The 24,836-nt window shown below is 65.2% G+C and overlaps 1 protein-coding gene across 4 annotated transcripts in view; it reads right to left on the reverse strand.

Annotated features, from left to right (window-relative positions):
• STK36 (serine/threonine kinase 36) overlaps nt 1-24,836 on the reverse strand; it is a 25,249-nt gene continuing 413 nt past the window's right edge. The window contains exons 2-27 of one of the 4 annotated variants that reach the window (XM_075932967.1): nt 22,510-22,692; nt 21,231-21,371; nt 20,605-20,682; nt 19,074-19,204; nt 18,691-18,940; nt 18,131-18,224; nt 17,754-17,923; nt 16,390-16,604; nt 15,230-15,362; nt 14,962-15,105; nt 13,948-14,127; nt 13,646-13,737; nt 12,791-12,896; nt 12,413-12,554; nt 11,671-11,786; nt 10,681-10,785; nt 9,861-9,959; nt 8,356-8,450; nt 8,018-8,081; nt 6,878-6,988; nt 6,591-6,665; nt 5,707-5,878; nt 4,507-4,654; nt 3,948-4,107; nt 1,978-2,724; nt 1-1,422 (exon numbers count right to left, since the gene is read on the reverse strand). In XM_075932967.1, coding sequence (XP_075789082.1) covers nt 1,276-1,422; nt 1,978-2,724; nt 3,948-4,107; nt 4,507-4,654; nt 5,707-5,878; nt 6,591-6,665; nt 6,878-6,988; nt 8,018-8,081; nt 8,356-8,450; nt 9,861-9,959; nt 10,681-10,785; nt 11,671-11,786; nt 12,413-12,554; nt 12,791-12,896; nt 13,646-13,737; nt 13,948-14,127; nt 14,962-15,105; nt 15,230-15,362; nt 16,390-16,604; nt 17,754-17,923; nt 18,131-18,224; nt 18,691-18,940; nt 19,074-19,204; nt 20,605-20,682; nt 21,231-21,371; nt 22,510-22,593 — 3,999 coding nt within the window. In that variant the 5' untranslated portion in view covers nt 22,594-22,692 and the 3' untranslated portion in view covers nt 1-1,275. Of the gene's footprint in view, nt 1,423-1,977; nt 2,725-3,947; nt 4,108-4,506; nt 4,655-5,706; nt 5,879-6,590; nt 6,666-6,877; nt 6,989-8,017; nt 8,082-8,355; nt 8,451-9,860; nt 9,960-10,680; nt 10,786-11,670; nt 11,787-12,412; nt 12,555-12,790; nt 12,897-13,645; nt 13,738-13,947; nt 14,128-14,961; nt 15,106-15,229; nt 15,363-16,389; nt 16,623-17,753; nt 17,924-18,130; nt 18,225-18,690; nt 18,941-19,073; nt 19,205-20,421; nt 20,683-21,230; nt 21,372-22,509; nt 22,693-24,836 lie in introns of those variants that run through there. The other 3 variants (XM_075932966.1, XM_075932965.1, XM_075932968.1) reach the window with 3 other exon arrangements.

Here is a 24,836-nt window from a genome sequence, read left to right on the forward strand (position 1 = left end):
TTTTCCAGGAAGGGAAGAGCCCTTTATTATAATAAAATTACAAAAGTACAGCTAACAGTACAAAAATCAATCTCGAAGTCACTCCAAACCAACGTCCCCCAAATCGCTGTTGGAAATGGTCACTACAGATAGCTAGCAAGTGCAGGCTGGAAAAGTCCAGTCCAGGGCTTCATGGCCCCCACGTGCACCGCGAGCCCATTGGCTGGAGCCCGTTCGGACTCAGGGAGGGCACGTGGAGGGAAGTGCCTGGTGTTGCCACATGAGGTCTGATTATGGAATGCTCAGGTTCCACTGGTGGCTCTTGACTGTCCAGCTCACTCCCACCAAGGGCAGGGCCTCCCAGTGACGGAGCACGTAGAACAGGAGGCCCAGTCACAGAGCAGAACCCCCCCCACACACACACACACGCCAGGGATAACAGGAGATCTGAACCCGTCTGCATGAAGCTGAGCCAGGAGGCCAATCCCCAGCTGCACGGTGGCAGAGAAGCCCTTGCAGCTGAGAACAGACCCCTGCCCACCCCAGGAGTTCCAGCGCGGCTGGGAGTCCAACGCAGCATCTGGCTCGCGCCTGGACCCGGCCGTTAATCTCTGGGAGCGCAGAGGGTCCCTGACTCATCAAGGCTTGGTGGTGGGGTTGGTGCGTCCAGGCTCTGGTTCAGTTCGGTCTGATCTCCGTGGATCTCACAAGGAGGGTGGGAGCAAAGTGGAGGAGACGGAAGGGGGGAAGAGGCCAAAGGCACCGTGGATATTGGGGCTGGATCCCCGGCCTGGCTCAGCCTGGTGACTAAGGCACATCCCAGTACACGAGGCCCCTTTTGGAAAGCTGGCTCGTTAGGGTTGGAGGCTCCTGCCCTGGAAGGCACTTGGAGTCAGAACTGCAGCCTGGCTCTCGGCATGGACTGTGGCCACGACAGAGGTGGTACAAGCTGGCGCATCAGTCCCTGAGGTCTGGGGCACGACGTTCTGTGGAAGGGCAGCGAGTTGCTTGGCATGATCTCCCCAGACTGCCAGAGGGGTCCCGTCGGAGAGTGGGGACCGGATGGCGAGGGGGAGGTGGCCCAGTCTCTCGCACGCTACTTCCCCCAGCTGTTTCTGACACGTTTTGTGACCACTTCTCCCCTGACTCCGCTGGGCTGCGCCAGGCTCACACACTGGGGGGGTCTCAGGAGCTGGGGGGGGCCTGCCTTTCTGAACAGAGCACAGGTGCACCCCGTTTCCAGCACTGTCGACCCCAGGAGGTGGATGGCTCGACCCCCCCGAGCAGTGGCTCTTCTCAGGCACTGTGCGTTGGCCTCAGAAGGTGGATGAGCTTCTTACAGTGATGAGCTGAAGACGGTCGGGGACTCCCGCAGGATCTGGACTGAGCGTCGTTACGGGAAAGCGCCAGCAGCTTCTCGCTGGCCTTGAGGGACACTAGCACCTGCAACCAAGAGACACGGCCCTCAGCACACGGCCAGCCCAGGCAGCACCGCAGCCACACTCCTGCGCCGTCTGCCCGCTTCTCAGGGCCCGAGCCCAGCTCTCCAGGCGACGTGTGCAGAGCTCAAGGGCCTCGCGGAGTCAGGGAGCAGCCTGAGAGCTCTGGATGGCACATGGGGCGGGGGCATCGTTTAGGTTGCCCCCCTGGGCTTCATGGCCCGGGATGCGGGATTCCCACCCGCCTTCCCTGCCCCGAGCAGGAGAGCCGGGAATTCCCAGATGGTGGTAGTGAGGGACACTGGGCCTGGGCAACCGCCTCCAGGAGCTACAGCACCCTGGTGAGCAACCAGCCTGTGGGCGCGGGCGCACGGCAGAAGCCCCAAACTGCCGCCCCTTGACGGACTGGTGCCCCCCAAGCCCTGCGAGTGGCCAGGCCGTTGCGGGGCAAAGGTGGGGAGGGAACAGGCCTGGCCCAGGGGCTTCCCCAGGCAGGGTGGGGAATGGAGTCCTGCTGAAATTCCCCATCCCCACTGCCATGCAACAAGGCGCTCCCGACCTGCTGCATCTTTGGCTGCTGGCTGACGGAGCGCAGGGCGATCAGCGCTGCCTCCCGCACGGCCGGCTGGGGGTCGTGGCAAGCCGTGTCCAGCAGGAGATGGGGGGCTCTGTTCTGGATCAGCACGTCCCCCAGGTCCGCTGCCTGCCTGCCCAGGTTCCCCAGGGCGGAAGCGGCATGACACCGGGTCTTGGCCTGCGGGTCGCTCAGCAGCCTCCCCAGGCGGGGCACGGCTTTGCCCAGGGCGTGCGGGAGGGAGCCGGCCTGGTAGGCAGCGTTGCCCACTGCGAAGCTGGCTGACTTGCGCACGTGCTCGTCCTGGTCCGACAGGCGCTCCAGCAGGCGCTCCAGCAGGCCCGCCTGGCTCTGCAGCGCCCGGGGGAAGTCCTGGCCCTGCCGCAGCAGGTTGCCCACCAGGCTGCAGGCTTTGGCGCGGATCGAGTGCTCCTGGTGGCACAGCAGGTGGCTCAGCAGCTGGTAGGCCGAGTCTGAGCCAGCCAGGACCATGTGGAGGAAAGGCAGGTGAGCGGGGCAGGCCCGGGCCACGTGGGTCAGGAGGGAGAGGAGGTCCATCGTGAGCGCAGGGCTGTCGGAAAGCAAGACGGCTGACAGGAAGGAGATGGCGCGGTCCGAGGCCGCGGCCGCCCCCACCAATTGGTCAACGACCTGCTCGTCGGACAGCACGAGGTGGCACAGGAGGCTCATGGGAAGTGCGGTCTCCGAGAAGGGCAGGTGGTGGCAGCAGACCTAGGAGGAGAGACGGCAGCTGCTGAGAGGACTCGGACAGGCAGGTCAGCGTGGCTGGGGACTGGCACCCCGGCCGAGAGGCAGGAGCAGGAGAAGTCTCCAGGGTTCGGTGGGCAGAACCCAGACAGAGCCCGGTGCCTGCTCCGGAGCCCAGCCTGGCGCGTGACGTCACATTCCATATTCTCCAGGAGAAACGCTTCTGCCCTGGCGATGGCAGGAGAGCTCTGCCCTCGGCAAGGCAGGGCTGGAGGCGACGAGTTACTGAACAGGCTATCCCGGCGTGTGTGTGTGCCATGTGGGCAGGCGGCATTAGGACCACTGCCCTGGCTACTGGGATCTGGCAGCCGGGGAGCGGCGCGTTCCTCCGCCCCAGCAAGGGGCTTTAAACGCTGCCCCTGGGCTGCTTTGGGTCACGCCCACTGCTGACACTTCTGGGACTCCAATGGAAAAGCCAGGCAGGGCTATGGCCCAATGGCCATGCTGCCGCGGACTCACGGACGCTGGTGACCGGATACTAGCCTCCCTCTGGGTCTGCCGAACTGTTCCACTGGAGGTGGGGGAATCACACACAGAATTCCTGCCTCCTGGAAATCCAGTGTAAGGTGGGGGAGGTCGGGGGCGGGGATACCATCTTGGCCTTCAGTTTGCGTCTCCTCTGGCTCCCCACCCAAAGAGACACTTGAAAACACATGGGAAAAAAGGACTTGGACTGGTTTGTGGGGAGGGGGAGAACTGCCAAACCCAGGCTAGGAAGGCCTCTGGCCTGTGAAGGCCTCTACCGTCCTAAGCCAATATCTAGGGCGAGGAATTCCTACTCTGCATAGGCAGTCTCTCCAGGGAACCTAGCGTAGCTTTCTTTTCTTTTCTTAGTAATCTGCTTTGTTCTGTTTGCTACCTCTTCAACCACTGAACACACCCCTTTTGATAGCTAATAAACCTCCCTGCTGGTTTAGAACATAACCGTTTATGTACGTTCTCACTGGGGACGGGGAGAGGCTGTGCAGACCTTCCTCCACACTGAGGGAGGAGGCAAATTTCATAGAACTTTGGGTTTGTACCCCAAGGGGCGTGTGAACACCTGGGTGCTGGGGCAGCTGCAGGTGGCCCTGCCTGTGCGCTTTGTGCCTGGCTCAGCAAGACTAGGTAAAGGGAACCAGGCTGGCGGAATAGGCTAGGTCAGCGGCATCTCAGGAGGTCCAGCCCGCCGCAGTGTCCCTGGGTACCTGGAGCAAATGGGCAGGGGTCTCAGCATCTCTCAGGGCCTTCATGACCCACATCTGGGTCTCTGTGTCCACGTCCAAGGAGAAGGGGAAGCAGAGCAGCTGGCAGGTCTGGAGCACCACAGCCGGGACCAGCTCGGGGTCACCGTCCTCCCCCACCTGCCTGGGCTCATGGGAGGGAACAGATTGAAAGGTCAGAGAGCAAGGGACGGAGGAGCCCCACAATGCCAGCCCAATGGGCAGGTCCGCGTGCTGCGGTTCCTCAGGGCACCAACGGTCCCTCCGCCCATGCTGAGCCCATTGTCTGAGTGGGGCCATCTGCAGCGGGTACGTTGTGTCTCAGCTGCCCTTAGATTCTCATGTGCCCAGGCCAGCAGGACCCACTGTGACCATCAGCCTGGCCCCTGCAGAACGCAGCCGGAGACCTGCCCCAACCGTTCCCAGAGCATGTAGAGACACCCAGTCAGTGGGGCGACTCTGCCACCACCAAGGTTCCTAATAAGCCCCATGCCACGTGCCCGAGATCCAGTCCCCCGGCACCGCCTGCCTGGCGGGAACTCACGTGTGCGCCAGCTGAGCCAGGAAATCAAGGGAGAGCAGCTGGTTGAAGGTTGCCATGACGACGCTGTGGGGGTGGGCCAGCTGAGGCAGACACTGGTGGGGCTCGCGGGTGAAGACGGCGAGGGCCAGGCTGAGGAAGAGCGCGGTGCCTGCGGGGGTGGGGAAGTCGGCAGACGGGTGAAATGAGGCAGTCTCCCCCATCCCAGGCGCTGGGCAGGGCTGATCCGGGCAGGCCTGAGGCAGCGGGGAGCGGTCCTGTGAGCAGGTCTGCACTGCTCGAGACCAGGAGAGCCACTGGAGCTCAGTGAGCCAGGAGACCCCAAGGGCTGCTGGGGAACAGGCCTGCGGCTGGAACGTCCCTGTGAAGGTGCCTGAACGTGACAGGCCTCTCCAGAGCCGTGTTCCTGTTCCTCTCCTCCCAGGTTGGCTCCCAGCACGGGCAGGGGGACCCGCCCCACCTTGGCAGGCACTGAGCAGGGCTGTAGGGCACCGTCACCTCCCAGCAGGACGGAGCCTAGGCCGGCTACGGGAGGGATTTGCGGCCACCAGCAAGGCAGGCCCCCCCGCAGGCTGTGGCTGTCCAAGGCACCCGTCACCTGCCTCCCTAAGCTCCCATGCCAATGGCCCTGATGCCAACGGGGCTGGCCAGCCCTGGAGACGGGGCGCCAGGTAGAATCGAGCTGCTAACAAGGCCAGCGGGCAGGTGCCGTGACCGGAGGGGAGGGCTGAGCTCTGACCAGGAGCGAGGCAGAAGGCCCGCGACAGGCTGCACACCAGCCTTCGCTGCAGGTCTAGTGCAGGCACTGAGGTACCTGAGCACCAGGCAGGGCTGCCGTCCCGGGGGCAGCTGGGACAGAGGCCCGGGCAGACAGACAATCTCACACAGCAAGTCTGTGGTGGAGCCTCTCCTGGGTGCCAGGCTATCCGCAGGGCCGTTCTTCCGCCCTTCCACGTTCACCAGCAGGGCTGCATGGGGCACGCGTCTGCCAAGGGCCCTGCGCCGCTCGGCCATCTAGGGAGCCATGCTAATGGGAGCGGTGGGCCAGGGAACTAGGGGAGGAATCGCTGCCTGATGTGAAGAGCTGCCCCGAGGGAAGGAAGCAGCTTCCGCCCCTCCCAGATGCAGGGTACTGGCTGGCCAGAGAGCATTCTGGGATGTGTAGTCTTACATCCAGTGAAAGAGACTCTGCCCCCTCCCTACCTCGAGGCGAGATGAGGGTCCAGTCTGGCTCTGGAGCAGGCTGGCCTGACCGCGGCGTCTCCCCCTCCATCCCCGACTTGTCGGCAGCCAAGCGGAGCACCATGGCGACACGGTGCCAGGCGATGTTCCACAGCTCCGAGCCGGCAAAGCCCCGGACCAGCACCGCGTCACCCTGGCGGAGGGAGAACGCCGATTGGTGCGCTGTGCCACGTGGGGCAGAGCACCCTCGCCCCCACTACGGGCCAATCCTGGAGCCCTGCCCGCAACCAAAGCTCCCATCGCAGGAAGGGCCTGGCCCCGCGGGCGCAGGGGCAGGCCGGCTCCACACTGCAGCCGGGGCTCAGACGCTTTCAAGGCACGATACACCAAGAGATGGACTCGTGGGAAGCCCCCTCCATTCACCAGCCTCCACCTCCCTCTGATGGGCCAGCCCCTGCACTCACGTAACAGCCCAGTGGCATCTCCAGCAGCCGCTCCCCTGGGCAAGTCCCACATCTGGGGAGCTGGGGGCCCTGCACCGGGGTGGCACCAGTGGGCTAGAAGTGCTGAGCGCCCCCTCTGAAAGCCAGGTTCCTGCAAGGAGGCCCCAGGTCACTGCAGACGCTCAGCGAGGGGCGGGCAGGGCTCTGTTCCCACTGGGCTCACGGAGCAGAGCTCACAGGGTGAAGCACAAGGCCTGGGCCAAGAGGTCCGGCCTGGAGAGGCTGCGGGGCTGACCCTGGAGGAGCGAGACCCCTGGGGGTCTCCAAGAGACCGTTCCATAGCTGGGGGTCAGCGCTGATCCGTGGGTCTGAGGCACCTGGTTTGACCACCGGCCGCATCCACCATCCCGCCCTGCCCCAGCAGCCTCCCGCCAAGGCCGGCTCCAGGTGGGCAGCGAGTACCTGGGCGAGCAGCTGCAGCAGGAGAAGCAGGAGTCCATCGTAGAGGCCAGCGCCCATCGGGGGAGGCAGGTGCAGCTGGAAGAGAAGTGGGTGGGGCAGGTTGGGCCCGGTTAGCACTGGGCACGGGGGCTAGCACTGCGCGGTTCCAGACCCACCCACAGCATCAGGCTGGATTTGTGCTGAGCCGCAGGCGGCCCGATCGGAGTGTCTGTCCCAGCTTGGGGTGCGCTGGGGGTTCCAGGCCACGCCCTCCCATGGGGCAGCCCCCCAGCTGCTCGCCCCCTTACCTCAGCAGGTGCAGTGAGTGCATTTGTCATGGCCGACATGGCCTCCTCGCACCCCACCTCGATGGCTGCCCCGTGCTGGCCAAGCTGAGCCAGCAGGAATCCCGCGGCGCTCTGCAGGGGAGGGGAGAGTCCGCACTGTACAATCTGGGGGTGCCTACCACCGGCCACACTCCCCCCCCCTTCCCGTGCCCACGGGGATCTGACTGCGAACATCTCCCCAAGTGTAGGAACAGTCAGACTGCTCTCCTACCCTTCCCCATGGGGATCTGACTGTGAGCAATTGCCCCTGGGTGTAGGAACAGTCAGACTGCTCTCCTACCCCATCTCCATGGGGATCTGACTGCGAGCAACTGCCCGAGTGTAGGAACAGTCAGACTGCTCTCCTACCCTTCCCCATGGGGATCTGACTGTGAGCAATTGCCCCTGGGTGTAGGAACAGTCAGACTGCTCTCCTACCCCATCTCCATGGGGATCTGACTGCGAGCAACTGCCCGAGTGTAGGAACAGTCAGACTGCTCTCCTACCCTTCCCCATGGGGATCTGACTGTGAGCAATTGCCCCTGGGTGTAGGAACAGTCAGACTGCTCTCCTACCCTTCCCCATGGGGATCTGACTGTGAGCAATTGCCCCTGGGTGTAGGAACAGTCAGACTGCTCTCCTACCCTTCCCCATGGGGATCTGACTATGAGCAATTGCCCCTGGGTGTAGGAACAGTCAGACTGCTCTCCTACCCTTCCCCATGGGGATCTGACTATGAGCAATTGCCCCTGGGTGTAGGAACAGTCAGACTGCTCTCCTACCCTTCCCCATGGAGATCTGACTATGAGCAATTGCCCCTGGGTGTAGGAACAGTCAGACTGCTCTCCTACCCTTCCCCATGGGGATCTGACTGTGAGCAATTGCCCCTGGGTGTAGGAACAGTCAGATTGCTCTCCTACCCCATCTCCATGGGGATCTGACTGTGAGCAACTGCCCGAGTGTAGGAACAGTCAGGTGGACAGAACAGTCTGACTCCTGAGGGGCACCTGAAGGAAAGGGCTAGGCAGAGATGCAGGGCTCTGCCATTATACACATGGCGATTAGGCTGTTCCAGGCCAGGCTGGGTCCTCCCAGGACAGGAGTGGATTGGGTGGGACTCACCACTAGGGAGACGACAGGCGACTGGGTGAAGATCTCGGTGGCGTCACTCACCACTAAGTCCAGCCTGAAACACAGTGACCCAGACATCAGGAGAAATGGGAAACTGACCCCGGCCAGGGACTGAGCGCTGGGCAAACTGCTCACAGACAGCAAGCACCTCCGCAGCACTGGACGGCAGCCTCCTTGGAGAAGCCATGCAGCAGCTGGGTCAGCGGGCGTAGCAACGCGCCCCTGCCTGTCCCTGGCTAGGGAGCAGCTCTCTGCAGTGGCCTCCAGGCAGGAGGGGCATGGAGCAGACTAGCCCAAAGCTCCCCAGGTGCGGAGAGGCGCGTGCTTACCAGGGAGGCACGCTCTGCAGCTGGAGGGCCAGCAGGGCCAGCAGATGCAGCGAGGCCTCACACGCTTGCACCCGCAGCCGCTCCGCCATCGGGACCTGCAAAGGGAGCAGAGCTCAGTGAGATCTGGGGCTGGGCAGGAGGCCAAGGCTGCTGGGAGGAGCCCCAGCGAAGCACTGGGCAGCACAGACCAGAGGCCAAGAGGCAGAGCTGGGACACTGGCTCCTTCCCAGATTACCTCCCCCCCATACCCTGCCCCTGGCTCCCCCCGAACCTGTCCCAGCTCCTCCCCGCCAGGCCCTGGTCAACCTCCCTCTGCCCTCCCCCGGGCGCTTTCCCTGGCCCCCACCCTTCACCTTCCCTCGCGCTACCTGCACCCCCAGTCCTGCGACGCTTGGTACGGTCCTCTCTGCTCTTCTGCTCTCCCAGACCCCACATCCCTCTGCCCCCTCAGCCCATGACGCTTGGTACGGTCCTCTCTGCTCTCCCAGACCCCACATCCCTCTGCCCCCTCAGCCCACACGCTTGGTACGGTCCTCTCTGCTCTCCCAGACCCCACATCCCTCTGCCCCCTCAGCCCACACGCTTGGTACAGTCCTCTCTGCTCTCCCAGACCCCACATCCCTCTGCCCCCTCAGCCCACTTGCTTGGTACGGTCCTCTCTGCTCTCCCAGACCCCACATCCCTCTGCCCCCTCAGCCCACACGCTTGGTACGGTCCTCTCTGCTCTTCTGCTCTCCCAGACCCCACATCCCTCTGCCCCCTCAGCCCATGACGCTTGGTACGGTCCTCTCTGCTCTCCCAGACCCCACATCCCTCTGCCCCCTCAGCCCACGACGCTTGGTACGGTCCTCTCTGCTCTCCCAGACCCCACATTTCTCTGCCCCCTCAGCCCACACGCTTGGTACGGTCCTCTCTGCTCTTCTGCTCTCCCAGACCCCACATCCCTCTGCCCCCTCAGCCCACTTGCTTGGTACGGTCCTCTCTGCTCTCCCAGACCCCACATCCCTCTGCCCCCTCAGCCCACGACGCTTGGTACGGTCCTCTCTGCTCTTCTGCTCTCCCAGACCCCACATCCCTCTGCCCCCTCAGCCCACTTGCTTGGTACGGTCCTCTCTGCTCTCCCAGACCCCACATCCCTCTGCCCCCTCAGCCCACGACGCTTGGTACGGTCCTCTCTGCTCTTCTGCTCTCCCAGACCCCACATCCCTCTGCCCCCTCAGCCCACACGCTTGGTACGGTCCTCTCTGCTCTCCCAGACCCCACATCCCTCTGCCCCCTCAGCCCACACGCTTGGTACGGTCCTCTCTGCTCTTCTGCTCTCCTAGACCCCATATGGCCCCACATCCCTCTATCCCCCCCACCCCAGCCCGCAGCCAGTGGGCAAAGGTACAAACTCCCCAGCTGGGGGCCAGACCTAGTCCATGCTACTGGCAGGGCAGCAGGAGTCTGACATGGGGGAGCCGCCTGTCCCCGTGATCCGCCCCATTGGGGCGAGACGGACGTACCTCACCCTTCACCAGCCGGGCCAGGGAGCTGGGCACTTGCTGGCCCTTTGCCAGGAGATGGCAGAGGCTTTTACTGCTGTGGCCGCAGGAGTACAAGACCTGGGGGCAGCAGGAGAGCAGAGGTCAGCGCGGGGGACGTGCCGGGAGCCAGCCAGGGGCAAAGAGAGGCAGCCGGGGAAGGGGAGGGGTGTCCTTCCCCGGGGCCATCCTGGGCTCAGTTGCATGGTGGCCAGTCCCAGTTTTACCCCCGATCCTGGCCCTGGCTGTTGGTGACTCTCCAGGGCACTCGCTCCAGGGGAAGCCCACGCACCCACTTGCCCTTCCAACACGGCTCGGGGGAGTCTCCTGGGAGGGGTGGGGATTCAGCTTCTCTGGCCTCTGCAGAGGGGACCAATGTGAGGCTCCAGAGACACTGGACCCCTGACTGGGGCCATGGCTCATTCCATGAGGTCCAACGAGCAGGGAGAGGGGAGCAGAGCAGGGTGGCACTGTCATGCCCCATGGGTTTCATTCCATGCCCCTGGGGCACAGGCAGAAGGCAGGGTGGTGGAGACCTGCCACCTTGTGAGGGCAGCAGGCCTGTTAACACCTGGCACCACCAGTGCCGTGCTAGGAGAGCGCCCATCAGCCCTGGCTAAAGCAGGCGCAGGGGGAGTTGTGCCCGGTTATGTCAGAGTTGGCTTCTATCTGCAGGGGAGAACACAGCTGGGTGCCACTCCCACCCACAGCCCCGCCCCTTGGCCCCATGGGAACTGTCCAGGGGCCGATGGAGGCAGGGAGGGTGAGTCCAGAGAGAGCCCCACTCAGAGGGAGACTTTACCTTGAGTGCATGCAGGGAGCAGGCCGGGCGCTCGAGTCCAGCCAGGAGCCTTGCTAATAGCTGGCTGTTCTCCACGGTCAGCTCCTCTGCCACTTGCTGGGCAACCTGCGGGAAATCAGCCAAGAGGGTCACAATTGCAGAGCCCCCCACGCGACCACAATGGTAGGGGGTGCTGTGCTGCAGGGGTGGGGCCAGTAGGGGGGCGCTCTCCCCAGCAGGCGGCGATGATCCCAGGATGGCACTAGGGGGCGCTGTGCTGCAGAGGTGGGTGGGGCCAGTAGGGGGCGCTCTCCCCAGCAGACGGCGATGATCCCAGGATGGCACTAGGGGGCGCTGTGCTGCAGGGGTGGGTGGGGCCAGTAGGGGGCGCTCTCCCCAGCAGACGGCGATGATCCCAGGATGGCACTAGGGGGCGCTGTGCTGCAGAGGTGGGTGGGGCCAGTAGGGGGCGCTCTCCCCAGCAGACGGCGATGATCCCAGGATGGTACTAGGGGGCGCTGTGCTGCAGGGGTGGGTGGGGCGCTCTCCCCAGCAGGCAGTACTGGCCCCACAGCCCCAGCACAGCGCATTGTCTTCTGAATAAGGTGTGACTGTGACTGCTAAAGACCCAGTGACGCGTTTCAGCTATTGGGCGGGGCGGGGGTGGGGGGGTTAACCCAGCATCCTGCTCGGATCCCAGCGGGACAATCACATTCTTTCCCCAAATCCTCCCCAGGGTTCAGTCAGCTCTGGGAGCCCCATTTACTGCCTGCCCGGTGCTGCGTGGCCCTGCTGTGCGCTGTTATACACTCGCCACCCCAGAGGTGGCTGCATGCGAGTGGCCCAGGACAGTGTCTGTAGAGTGCTCAGGGGCCCCATGCTCTAGGTCAGGCAGCACGCGCCAGTGTTCAGCGGCCGGCCGGGAAGGGTGGCCTCCCGCCACGCAGGGCTCTCTCAGGGCCCTTCTGGCCTCGTGGCGGGGCTGGAACCGCGAGGGGCACATGCTCTGACCTGCTTTTTGGCCTCCTGGCTCCCGCTGCGCCCCACGGGGAGGCTGCAGACTGCGGCCAGTGCTGCTGTGAAGACATCGGCCCCGTGCTGCTCCTGGGACGATCTCGCCTCCCTCGCTGGGCCCAGGCATGGACAAAAGAGCAAAGCCACAAATTACGAACAAAGCTCAGGGCTGGGGTGAGAGATCCAGATGGACAGTTAGTGCAGAGGGGCTGTGGGTCGGGAGTGGGGGGCACCAGCAGTGTGGGGCTGCGGATCGGGAGTGAGGGGCACTGGCACAGCTGTATGTAGAGGGGAGCCGAGGGCTGGGCTGGCAGGGGCTGTGGGTAGGAAGTGAGGGGCACTGGCAGGGCTGGAGGCAGGGCTGGGGGGGGGGGAGGGGCTGCGGGTCGGGAGGGAGGGGCCCTGGCAGGGCTGGGGGGGCAGGGGCTGCAGGTCGGGAGGGAGGGGCCCCGGCAGGGCTGGGGGGGGGGAGGGGCTGCGGGTCGGGAGGGAGGGGCCCTGGCAGGGCTGGGGGGGCAGGGGCTGCAGGTTGGGAGGGAGGGGCCCCGGCAGGGCTGGCCATGGGAAGCTGCCACATCAGCTGCCAGTCCTACCCTTGGCTCTGATCAGGGCCACTGGTCACTTACTGTCTGCAGTGCCTGCAGCTGGTTGGAGAACCCCGCCCAGCCGACAGGCAGACGTGGGGCTGCCCACACCACCAGGGATCCCCCCACTCAGCCCAGTGTGGGGGGAGCGTTACCTTCCGGAGCGGGCTGCTCCAGGGTGGCCCCCTGGAGGAGCGTGGCCAGTAGGGGGCGCCGCTCGGCGAGCAGGCTGGCGTAGAAGGGGCCGGACACGGAGGGGCTGCTGCTGTCCAGGCACTCGCAGAGCAGGGCCAGGCACTGCAGAGACACGGGGGCCGCAGTCAGCGCCGGCGGGGAAAGGGATGAGGCGGGGAAGGGCAGGACAAAGGAGGCCGTGAGCGGAGGCTCCAGGCGACCTGGAGCAGGTGGCTGCTCTGACAGGGAGGGGCCAGAGGGCAGGGCAGCAATGCCCCAGGCACAGAGGCCAGGTGAGCAACACAAGGAGGGAGGGAGGGAGGGAGGCAGGGCAGCTAGCGCAGGAGGGGCACCTTTACCATGCTGCTTTGCTGGCGGAGCCTCATCTCGCCATCCGCTGGCAGGGCCAGGAGCTGGGGCAGCAGGGAGAGGAAGCCGGCCGCCGCCTCCTGGAAGACCTGCAGGCTGGAGGAGGCAGGGTTAGTGGGGACCAGGCGTCAAAAGGAACGGCTCTGTACGGGGCAGGGCCAGCAGTGCCCTTAGCACAGAGCCTCCAGGGGGTGCAACCTGCTGTCCCCCTGCCCCCCCATCGCTCTGACCCCCGGGCCTGACCACCCCCCCTCTGACCACCCATCGCTCTGACCCCCGGGCCTGACCACCCTCCCAACCCCCGGGCCTGACCACCCCCCCTCTGCCCACCCATTGCTCTGACCCCCGGGCCTGACCGCTCCCTCTCTGACCCCCAGGCCTGACTGCCCCCCAGCTCTGCTTGCTTTGCCCAATAGCTCTGCAGCGCCCTCTAGGGCCGCAACAGGGGAATGCGGGAGACAGAAAGGCCCTGGTTCTCATGCTAGGACAGCAGGGAGGCAGGAATCCAGCTAACAAGCAGGTGAGCCCTGGTGGAGACAGCACAGCCCAGCAGGGAGAGCTCAGGTCCGGGAGGCAGGAGGTGGGAGCTCTTGTCAGCTCTGCTACCTTGTGGGATCTGGAAACAATGCTACGCCTCTCCATGCCTCAGTTTCCCCCTCTGTACAATGGGCTGATGATGATCCTGCCTCTCCTCCACAAGGGCTTTGGGAGCTGGAAGGGCCACGTTTGGGTCTCTGATCCCAGAGTGCCCCACGGATGGAGCCTGCCCGAGGGGCTGGTGGTGAGAAGGGGGGACTCCGGGCTGTGCTCTCAGAGATTCCCCACCCCGCCGGCAGCCACTCTACCTTCTCCAGCTCCGCCCCCGATGGGAGTCGCTGGTGAAATAGGCCGTCGTCACGCCAACGAGGTCTGCCAGCAGCGTGGTGCACCAGGGCTGCTGCGGGAGCAGAAAAGAAACCATGTGCCAGGGAGCTGTGCTCTCCCTGGCTAGTAGCCAAGCTGATCTGAGCAACGGTGCGCCAGGCCCTGCCCCCTCGGCCGGGCTCACAAGGGGCGGGGCTACGGAAGGTCCTGCGCGGTGACGATGCAGCAACCTCTAGGGGCGACACACCCCAGGCACGAGCACAGCCAGGCTCCCCGCACCCACCTGCATGCTGCTGGTGCTCTCCAGGATTTGCCCGGCCAGGCGCAGCAGGAAGGCAGGTAAATCCGTGGCCTGGCAGAAGCGGCAGAGAAGCTCCGAGTCGCACCTGGTGGCCAGCAGGTTGCCCACGACGCGGAGGGCAGGGCGGAGATGAGAGGCTCCCTCCAGCATCCCCTCCAGCACCTGGCCACGGAGAGGGCAGAGAAGGGGCCTGGGATCTGAGATGGCAGCACGGCTGGATGTGGGCACCCAGCAGTGGCCTCTGCCAGCCACAGGGCTCCCTCATGCCCACAGGAAAGGAGGCAGGGATACCTCAGGGATGCGGGGAAAGCAGGGATCCACCAAACAGGAGAGCTCAGATCCCTGGGGACCGAGGACTGTCCTCCCTTGGCTGGGAGGGATCCAGAGGTTTCCCCAGGGTCACCAAGCCAGGGAGGGGAAGGCCTCCTTGCCTTGCTCTGAGCTGTGCCCCAGGCGTATTACGGAAGAGTTGGGATCATAATCCCATGTGCAGGTGGGGAAATTGATGCACAGAGCGGGGACTCTCCCAGGGTCCTGCAAAGTAGCCCGGCCGACGATCCCCTGCCCTGAGTCCTTCCTGGAATAACAAGCTGGGAACAAGGAACCAACTGCAGCCTCGTGCTGCCCCCGGCTCTCTGCCCGCACCTCAACCCCCAGCTCACACCCCTGGCTCTCTGCCCGCACCTCTACCCCCGGCTCACACCCCTGGCTCTCTGCCCGCACCTCTACCCCCGGCTCACACCCCTGGCTCTCTGCCCGCACCTCTACCCCCGGCTCACACCCCTGGCTCTCTGCCCGCACCTCTACCCCCGGCTCACACCCCTGGCTCTCTGCCCGCACCTCAACCCCCAGCTCACACCCCTGGCTCTCTGCCCGCACCTCAACCCCCAGCTCACACCCCTGGCTCTCTGCCCGCACCTCTACCCCCAGCTCACACCCCTGGCTCTCTGCCCGCACCTCTACCCCCGGCTCACACCCCTGGCTGCCTCCACTCACCTGCTGGCTGGAGTCCTGCAGCCGGGCCCGGATGCGCTGCACGAAGGCCAGGTCCCCCAGAAGGCTCAGGGGTGTGCTCAGCTGCATGGTGGAGGGGTCCGTGGCCTCGATCAGATGCTGCCATTCCTCATCACTATCCACTTCCTAGGTCAAAGGTCACAAGCGAGGCCACTTTCATGCCATGAGCTTCAGGGGAGCCCACCCCAGACCTGCACCACCCCTCCAGCCAGTTCCAAAGGGAAGCTGCTGCCCCCCAGTCACGCCTCACCTCGTTCTCCAGGGCCACAGTCTCAATGCTGCGCCTGCCTCGCGGCCCCGCCTTGCTGCCCCCAGCCGGCCTGGGAGCCCCCTTGTCCACCGCCGGGAACTCCCGCTCGTAATCCTGCGTGATCCGGTGCTCCCTGCCCAAGAAGCAACGCAGCTAGAGACCGGCCCCGTGCCATCTCCTTGCTCACTGGTGCCCCCCAGCCCAGCCCCCTCCGGTAGGGTTGCCAGATGGTCTCCCAAAAAATACTGAACACATGGGCTTTAAAAAAACCAAAAACCAACACAACACACCACCCACACCCTGCGTGGCTACTGCCAGGAGCCACCACACTGGGAACAAAGGGACAGGCAGCAGAGCCTGCTACCCAAAGCAGAGAGGCAGACCCCGGGCAACACAATGCCAGGGCGGGGGCGGGAGGGGGCGACCATGGGTGGGAAGGCGGCTCCCCCATAGCCAGGTCTTTGGGTGCCCCAGTGGGAAGAAGTAGAAATTCCACCCCAGTCGGTTTTGGCTGCGAGCCCGTGGAAGGCGCCTAAACGCAACCACAAAGCGCCTGCGGCTTCTCTCCTGGACTGCGGCGCTGCAACGCGCTTGAGCAGCGCTCAGGGGCAGGGACGGGGCTTCTCCAGCTTCCCACGGCGTCACCCCTCCTCCGACGCCATCCGCTGGGGACGGGGCTTCTCCAGCTCCCCACGGCGTCACCCCTCCTCCGACGCCATCCGCTGGGGGCTCCCAGTGCCGCTCGCGCCCCGCCCCCACCCCCGCCTGGCTTCTGCACCCAACCACAGGCTCCCAGTGCTGCTCGCGCCCCGCCCCCCAGGCACCACCCCGCCCCCGCCCGGCTTCTGCACCAACCACAGGCTCCCAGCACCGATCGTGCCCCGCCCCCCAGGCACCACCCCGCCCCTGCTCGGCTTCTGCACCCAACCACAGGCTCCCAGCCACTCCCCCCACCCCGGTCAGACTTCCGGCTGGTGCCCAGCCGGAAAACAGAAAATAACGGTCATTGCACATTGCACATGTCCGGTATTTTCTGAATTTTTTTACTGGATAGAGGGCTCAAAAACCGGACTGTCCAGTAGACTAGCGGACACCTGGCAACCCTACCCCCAGGAACCCACAGACCCGGCTGAGCCCGAGCAGGCACCACTGCCCCTCACCGTGGCGTAGGGGGAGGCTCCGTTTTCTCCCACTCTGTCTCGTTGGGCTCCTCTCCTAGCACGGCTTGGATCTTGTCTCCTCGGGGAGATCCCAGAGCACGGGCTGTCTGCTCCCCCTCCCTGAGGGCTGCCTTCCCAGCGGCTGCTTTGGGTGTGCGCCCCTGGCCTCCTCTGGCTGCCTCCTTTTTGGATGGAGCATCTGCCTTCAGCTGCTCCTGGAACACACCAAAGAGCTTCAGCCAGGTTAGATCTCTGGGTAACCGAGCAAGCCCCCACCCTCCCCTCCTCCACCCTCAGGGGTCTCTCTCTGGGTAATCGACCAAGCCCCCCCCCCCTCCACCATCGGGGGTCTCTCTCTGGGTAATCGACCAAGCCCCCCCCCCCCCCACACCATCAGGGGTCTCTCTCTGGGTAACCGACCAAGCCCCCACCCTCCCCTCCTCCACCATCGGGGGTCTCTCTGGGTATGTCTACACTACCCTCCTAGTTCGAACTAGGAGGGTAATGTAGGCATACCGCACTTGCAAATGAAGCCCGGGATTTGAAGTTCCCGGGCTTCATTTGCATAAACTGGGCGCCGCCATTTTTAAATCCCCGCTGGTTCGAACCCCGTGCCGCACGGCTACACACGGCACGAACTACCGTTACTCCTCATTCCACTAGGAAGCCTAGTCCGAACTACCTAGTTCGTGCCGCGTGTAGCCGCGCGGCACGGGGTTCGAACGAGCAGGGATTTAAAAATGGCGGCGCCCAGTTTATGCAAATGAAGCCCGGGAAATTCAAATCCCGGGCTTCATTTGCAAGTGCGATATGCCTACATTACCCTCCTAGTTCGAACTAGCGGGGTAGTGTAGACATACCCTCTCTGGGTAATCGACCAAGCCCCCCCCTCCCCTCCGCCACCATCGGGGGTCTCTCTCTGCGTAACCGACCAAACCCCCACCCTCCCCTCCCCCACCATCGGGGGTCTCTCTCTGCGTAACCGACCAAGCCCCCCCCCCCACCATCGGGGGGGTCTCTCTCTGGGTAACCAAGCAAGCCCCCAGACTCCCCTCTCCCACCATCGGGGGGGGGTCTCTCTCCATGCAGCTGACAAGCCGCAGACACTCTCATGCCTGTCTCCATGTAAGTGACCAACCCCCCAGACTCCCATCAGCCCCAGAGCCACATCTGTGCAGCTCCTGTTCCCTCACTGCCCCCAGTCACCAGGGGTCTCCCTCCCGGCTTCCCTGCCCTCCCCATGTCCCGCTGGGGCCCTGTTCCATCTTTCCCTTCCCTGTCCCCCCCCTGCAAAGTTCCCCCCTTCATTTACCCAGGCCGGGGTGTTCCAGCGAACTCCCAGCCAGCTGACCCCAGGCACCCACCTTCTGCCGGGCCGCCTCAGCCATCTTCTGCCGGGCCTTCCTCAGGATCTTGGACTGGCTGCTCCTGGGGGCCAGTGAGAGAGCCTGCTTCTCCTTCAGCTCCTGCAGCTCTGGGGGCAGCTTGCTGGTGAAGGCATTCGCCACCCCGTGTTGCTCCGCGTCATCCATCACTGCCGGGATGGGGGAGGTGAGCCCAGGCGGTGTCTCCAAGCACAGGCCACCCCGGGGCACTCTGGACGCCGGCCCGGGCGTGTTTGGAGAGAGGGCCGGGAGAGGCAAGGATGCAGGGGCAGCTGCCTAGTGCATGCAGGGGAGATGGGGGGAGGCGGGCTGCAGGAACAGGGCGGGGGCGGGGGCGGCGAGGAGCTGGTACTCACGGGTGACCCGTCCAGCGATGAAGGGGTGGTAGAGCAGCTCTGGCCACGACAGGCGCTGGCGAGGCTCCTTCATCAACAGGCCCTGCAGGAAGCTCTGCCGGGGCACAGAGACTCATCGTCACACGCGCTGCCTCTCTGGGCCCCAACCCTGGCTCCTGCCGGGGCCCAGCGAAATGGGCACTAGCCAGGATGCCTGGGTTGGGGAGGGGAGGCTGGTGCAGTGGGCAGAGGGGGATATTTCCACTGAAACAGGGAGGCATCGATACGATTCAGAGTTAACACCCCGGAGATGAATGGGCCGATCTCCCCCCAGCGCTGCTGTTTCAGGCTCTCAACAGGCCCCAAAGGGCTCCTTCACCAGCTACGGGCTGGAAGCCACATGTGTGCATGGAAGCTGAGATCCCAGGGGACGATTCAGCAGCAAGTAGTGGATCCTGCATGGAACGCCACCCAGGCCCCCATCCTCGCCCCACAAGGGGCTGCCAGATCCCAGGAGAGAGCTGTCTGGAAGTGAGGCAGCTGGGGCTCCGTGGGGCCTTCCCAGCCCCTCCTCCCTTTACCTTGAACAAAGGGCTCATGGTTTTGGGCCACTTGATGGGGTCCTTGATGATGAGGCTGACCAGCTGGAAGATGCTGTTGGTGTAGAAGGGCGGCGTCCCCACGAAGAGCTCGTACAAAATGCAGCCCACGGACCACAGGTCGGCCGTGTGGTCATAGGGCTTCTCCTGCACCAGCTCGGGGGCCATGTACAGCGGGGTGCCCTTGATGGACGTCAGCACCATGGTGTTGATGCTCATGGCGCGAGCGAACCTGCCGGGGAGCAAGGAGCCCCTTACATCTGCCTCCCCTCTGAGAGGCTCCCCCAGGGCCCCCACACCCAGAACACTTCAAAGGGCTCCATGGCCCCAGGTGCCAAGGGCGGGCGAGCTCTTGGGAGACCTACCCGAAATCACACAGTTTGATGAGACCCCCTTTGCCCAGCAGGATGTTCTGGGGCTTCATGTCGCGGTGCAGGATCCGGTGGGAGTGCAGGTAATAGAGGGCAGAGACCAGCTGGGAGGCGATGTCCTGAACCTGAGAGACAGGGCAACTCTGACGCCTGCAGCGGCCGAGTCTGTGTCCTGACCACAGCCCTGCCAGTGCCCCTCACTGCCCACCCGCAGCCCCTGCCAGCCCAGCCCTGGGCTCCCCGAGCCCTTCCGGTGCCCCTCACTCCCCATCCACAGCCCCTGCCAGCCCGGCCCTGGGCTCCCCGAGCCCTTCCAGTGCCCCTCACTCCCCACCCGCAGCCCCTGCCAGCCCAGCCCAGCCCTGGGCTCCCCAAGCCCTTCCGGTGCCCCTCACTGCCCACCCGCAGCCCCTGCCAGCCCGGCCCTGGGCTCCCCGAGCCCTTCCAGTGCCCCTCACTGCCCACCCGCAGCCCCTGCCAGCCCGGCCCTGGGCTCCCCGAGCCCTTCCAGTGCCCCTCACTGCCCACCCACAGCCCCTGCCAGCCCGGCCCTGGGCTCCCCGAGCCCTTCCGGTGCCCCTCACTCCCCACCCGCAGCCCCTGCCAGCCCGGCCCTGGGCTCCCCGAGCCCTTCCGGTGCCCCTCACTCACCACCCGCAGCCCCTGCCAGCCCGGCCCTGGGCTCCCCGAGCCCTTCCGGTGCCCCTCACTCCCCACCCGCAGCCCCTGCCAGCCCGGCCCTGGGCTCCCCGAGCCCTTCCGGTGCCCCTCACTCCCCCACCCGCAGCCCCTGCCAGCCCGGCCCTGGGCTCCCTGAGCCCTTCTGGTGCCCCTCACTCCCCACCCGCAGCCCCTGCCAGCCCGGCCCTGGGCTCCCCGAGCCCTTCCGGTGCCCCTCACTGCCCACCCGCAGCCCCTGCCAGCCCAGCCCTGGGCTCCCCGAGCCCTTCCGGTGCCCCTCACTCCCCACCCGCAGCCCCTGCCAGCCCGGCCCTGGGCTCCCCGAGCCCTTCCGGTGCCCCTCACTCCCCACCCGCAGCCCCTGCCAGCCCGGCCCTGGGCTCCCCGAGCCCTTCCGGTGCCCCTCACTCCCCACCCGCAGCCCCTGCCAGCCCGGCCCTGGGCTCCCCGAGCCCTTCCGGTGCCCCTCACTCCCCACCCGCAGCCCCTGCCAGCCCGGCCCTGGGCTCCCCTCTACAGACAGCTTGGCAGGCATCCTTGATCCCAACTCATCCCTATTCCAGTCCTGGGCACAGGTGGGCAGTGGGCAGCCTGAGGCCATATCTGACCCCAGCTCACAGAGGTGAAAGGTGAGTTCTCTCTCTCGTTCGGCCAATCAGACCTTTCTGCCCCTGAGTCTGGGCTCCAATTCACCCCTCTTCGATGGATCAGCCCAAGACTAGAGACTCGGCCATGTCCTAGCCAGCTGGCCTGGAGAAGCAACATCACCACTTCCTGCAGGGTCCTCCCGCCACAGCCTGACGTGACTCCGACTGGCCCTGATGTGTCGGCCTCCCAGGGCTACCTGGTCCTCTGGCAGGTTTCCATCATCCTCCAGGATCTGGAAGAGCTCCCCCTCCGCGTAGTCTGTCACCACCACCACCTGGAAGGGAGTCAGAGTGTCAAGAAGGGATCATGGGCCCTGAGAGAGCAGGAGTGAGCCCGGCTGTGTCCTGGGGAGCCAGGGGGAGGGGATCCAACAGCTGGAGCATCGGTGAGGTAATCAAAGCGTGCCAGGAAACAACCCTGATTCCAGCCACGCCTGGCCAGGTCCCGAGACCCAGCCTTGGGCCTTCCTCAGGCAGCTCCCAGTGGGGCCTGAGGGACGCAGAGAGATTTAGCCCACAGGGCGTAGAAACGGCCAGCGGGGCCCGGGGGGCGGACGGGATCACTGGGGACACAGTGAGCGCTAAGCAGGCTGGCTGTCGGACTCCCCCGGGTATGGGAAAGCAAGGCACTCGCCCAGCTTCTGGCGGGGGAGAGAATCATGCAACAGCTCCTGCTTGCTCCTCCCGGGCAGGGACTTCCCCTCGCCACGGGAAGGGACAGGACACCCCTAGCTTCTGCCAGCAATGGCTATCCCGGAGAACCTGTGCAGCTGCCAGTGCATGCACCTCCCCCCTAGATGGTGCCACACAGGCCCCCTCCTACCTCCTTGTCTGTCTCGAAGCTGTCCAGCATCTGGACGATGTTGGGATGGTGCAGCCCCCTCATGATCTCAATTTCCCGCTGCAGGTTCTTCAGCTCCTTCTCCGATCGCCCGACTTTGGGGATGAACTTCAGCGCCACCACCTGCGGAAGCAGGCAAAGCCGTGAGCCGTAAGCCCCCGCCCAGGCCAGGACAACTAGTGACTGCTAGGGGAGAAGGCCAAGGCTCCCCTAGCCACTGCACGTGACCATAGCAGTCTGCATGGATTATGGGGGGCCCGGGTTTGCTGAGTTTCCCTGTTGGTAACGTTTAGAATATTGAACTGATTTTCTTCACACATGGCTAACTGGCGGCTCAGTGAGCTCCACCAAACAAGCGACAGCTGGAAACCTTCATTGTAAAGGTGCGACAATTCAATGCTAGAAGACTCTGTAAAGTGTGAATGTCACTGGTTGGGCCCACAGGCAGACTGCATCTTTCTCTGAGGTTCTGACTTTTTAAAGTAGCCACTGGTTTCTGGGGCAGACTCTTACACACACTGACTGCAAATCAGGTACCCAGTTGTCTAAATGTCACTAACTGCATCTGCAACGAATTGCAGGCAGAACAGTGTTGTGAACAACTGTGCCTGTAGAAATGGAGTCTAGGGGTGTGTCTAGACTACAGGGTTTGGTCGACAAAAGTGACCTTTTGTCGACAAAACTAGACCTGCACCGACACTACCGCCGAGTTCTGTCGACAGAACTCAGCAGCGTTGTCGATGGCGGTAAACCTCGTTCTTCGAGGAATAACACCTTTTGTCGGCAGAGTTCTGTGGACAGAACGCGCTATTGCATCTGCACTGTCCTTTGCGTCTACACTGTCATGTCGACAAAGCGGCTTGCTTTGGCGACAGAACTGGATCTAGTCTAGACGCTCTTTGTCAACAGCTTTGTTGACAGTATCTGTCGACCAAGCCTCTGTTGACAAAAGCCTGTAGTCTAGATGTACCCTAGGTGAAAGGCCTTTCTAAAATAGGCATGGGAATGTTCCAGAAAGCATGTGAAAACAGGCGGCTTAGAATGGGAACTGTCATGCAATCTTAAACAGTGAACAACTACCAGATAAACTATCTGTTGCAGATGACAGTTGTGCATCACACTTGACTGTTACAATCACAGAATCCCGAGCTCCATATCAAGGAGTCTCTAGCCCTGTGCTGTGTTTCCCCCACATCTCACGCTGGTGCTTTTCCCCTTCCCACCTCCTCCTCAGAGTGCCCCATCCTGGATCTCTCCTCACCTGGGCACTATATTTTCGGCGCCCCTTGTACACCCTCCCAAAGGAGCCCTCTCCAATCATCTCCAACACGTGGTATTTCTCCATGGTGGGTGTGCCAGCCTGACAGTGCAAAGTGGTGCATTAGAGGGTGTTCAATACATCTTCCACCTCCTGGCTTCACCTTCCCTCTCAGGCCTAGGCCAGCTGAAAGGAAGCATGGGGTAATGGTTAGGGCACTAGCAAGGAGTCGGGAGACCTGGGTTCAAGTCCGTGTTCTACCATAAACTCCCTGGGTGACCTCCGCAAGTTCCTGAGACCCAGCCCCTCAAAGGTGCTGTCTCAATGGGACCCGGGTGCCTAAATACCTTGGACAGCCCCACTCCAGGCTTCAGCCCTGCCGCAATGGAAATGACAGTACCTGCCCCTGGCAGGGCGAGGGGAATAAACAAGACACGTGCTCGCAGGCTGGGTGTTTCCCATTGGCCCTCTCTCTGCATACCTCCAACGTGCCAGCATCCCCCCCCCACACTCCTCCAACGTGCCAGCGTCCCCCCCGCACGCCTCCAACGTGCCAGCCTCCCCCCCACGCACTCCTCCAACATGCCAGCAGCCCCCCCGCACACCTCCAACGTGCCAGCGTCCCCCCCGCACGCCTCCAACGTGCCAGCAGCCCCCCCCCGCACGCCTCCAACGCGCCAGCGTCCCCCCCGCACTCCTCCAACGCGCCAGCCCCCCCCCGCACGCCTCCAACGCGCCAGTGTCCCCCCCGCACTCCCCCAACGCGCCAGCCCCCCCCCCGCACTCCCCCAACGCGCCAGCCCCCCCCCCGCACTCCCCCAACGCGCCAGCCCCCCCCGCACTCCTCCAACGCGCCAGTGTCCCCCCCGCACTCCCCCAACGCGCCAGCCCCCCCCCGCACTCCCCCAACGCGCCAGCCCCCCCCCGCACTCCCCCAACGCGCCAGCCCCCCCCGCACTCCCCCAACGCGCCAGTGTCCCCCCCCCGCACTCCCCCAACGCGCCAGCCCCCCCCGCACTCCCCCAACGCGCCAGTGTCCCCCCCCGCACTCCCCCAACGCGCCAGCCCCCCCCCGCACTCCCCCAACGCGCCAGTGTCCCCCCCGCACTCCCCCAACGCGCCAGTGTCCCCCCCGCACTCCCCCAACGCGCCAGCCCCCCCCGCACTCCCCCAACGCGCCAGTGTCCCCCCCGCACTCCCCCAACACGCCAGTGTCCCCCCCCCCGCACTCCCCCAACGCGCCAGCCCCCCCCGCACTCCCCCAACGCGCCAGTGTCCCCCCCCGCACTCCCCCAACGCGCCAGCCCCCCCCGCACTCCCCCAACGCGCCAGCCCCCCCCGCACTCCCCCAACGCGCCAGTGTCCCCCCCCCGCACTCCCCCAACGTGCCAGTGTCCCCCCCCCGCACTCCCCCAACGCGCCAGCCCCCCCCGCACTCCCCCAACGCGCCAGTGTCCCCCCCCCGCACTCCCCCAACGCGCCAGTGTCCCCCCCCCGCACTCCCCCAACGCGCCAGCCCCCCCCGCACTCCCCCAACGCGCCAGTGTCCCCCCCCCGCACTCCCCCAACGCGCCAGTGTCCCCCCCCGCACTCCCCCAACGCGCCAGCCCCCCCCCCGCACTCCCCCAACGCGCCAGCCCCCCCCGCACTCCCCCAACGCGCCAGTGTCCCCCCCCGCACTCCCCCAACGCGCCAGCCCCCCCCCGCACTCCCCCAACGCGCCAGTGTCCCCCCCCCGCACTCCCCCAACGCGCCAGTGTCCCCCCCCCCGCACTCCCCCAACGCGCCAGTGTCCCCCCCCGCACTCCCCCAACGCGCCAGCCCCCCCCCGCACTCCCCCAACGCGCCAGCCCCCCCCGCACTCCCCCAACGCGCCAGTGTCCCCCCCCCCGCACTCCCCCAACGCGCCAGTGTCCCCCCCCCGCACTCCTCCAACGCGCCAGTGTCCCCCCCCCGCACTCCTCCAACGCGCCAGTGTCCCCCCCCGCACTCCCCCAACGCACCAGCTCCCCCCGCACTCCTCCAACGCGCCAGTGTCCCCCCCCGCACTCCCCCAACGCGCCAGTGTCCCCCCCCGCACTCCCCCAACGCACCAGCTCCCCCCGCACTCCCCCAACGCGCCAGCCCCCCCGCACTCCTCCAACGCGCCAGCCCCCCCGCACTCCCCCAACGCGCCAGCCCCCCCCGCACTCCCCCAACGCGCCAGCCCCCCCCGCACTCCTCCAATGTGCCAGCCTCCCCCCCGCACTCCCCCAACGCGCCAGCCCCCCCCGCACTCCCCCAACGCGCCAGCCCCCCCCGCACTCCTCCAATGTGCCAGCCTCCCCCCC

The sequence above is a fragment of the Pelodiscus sinensis genome, chromosome 7, assembly GCF_049634645.1.
Source record: "Pelodiscus sinensis isolate JC-2024 chromosome 7, ASM4963464v1, whole genome shotgun sequence".
Classification (NCBI taxonomy): domain Eukaryota; kingdom Metazoa; phylum Chordata; order Testudines; family Trionychidae; genus Pelodiscus; species Pelodiscus sinensis.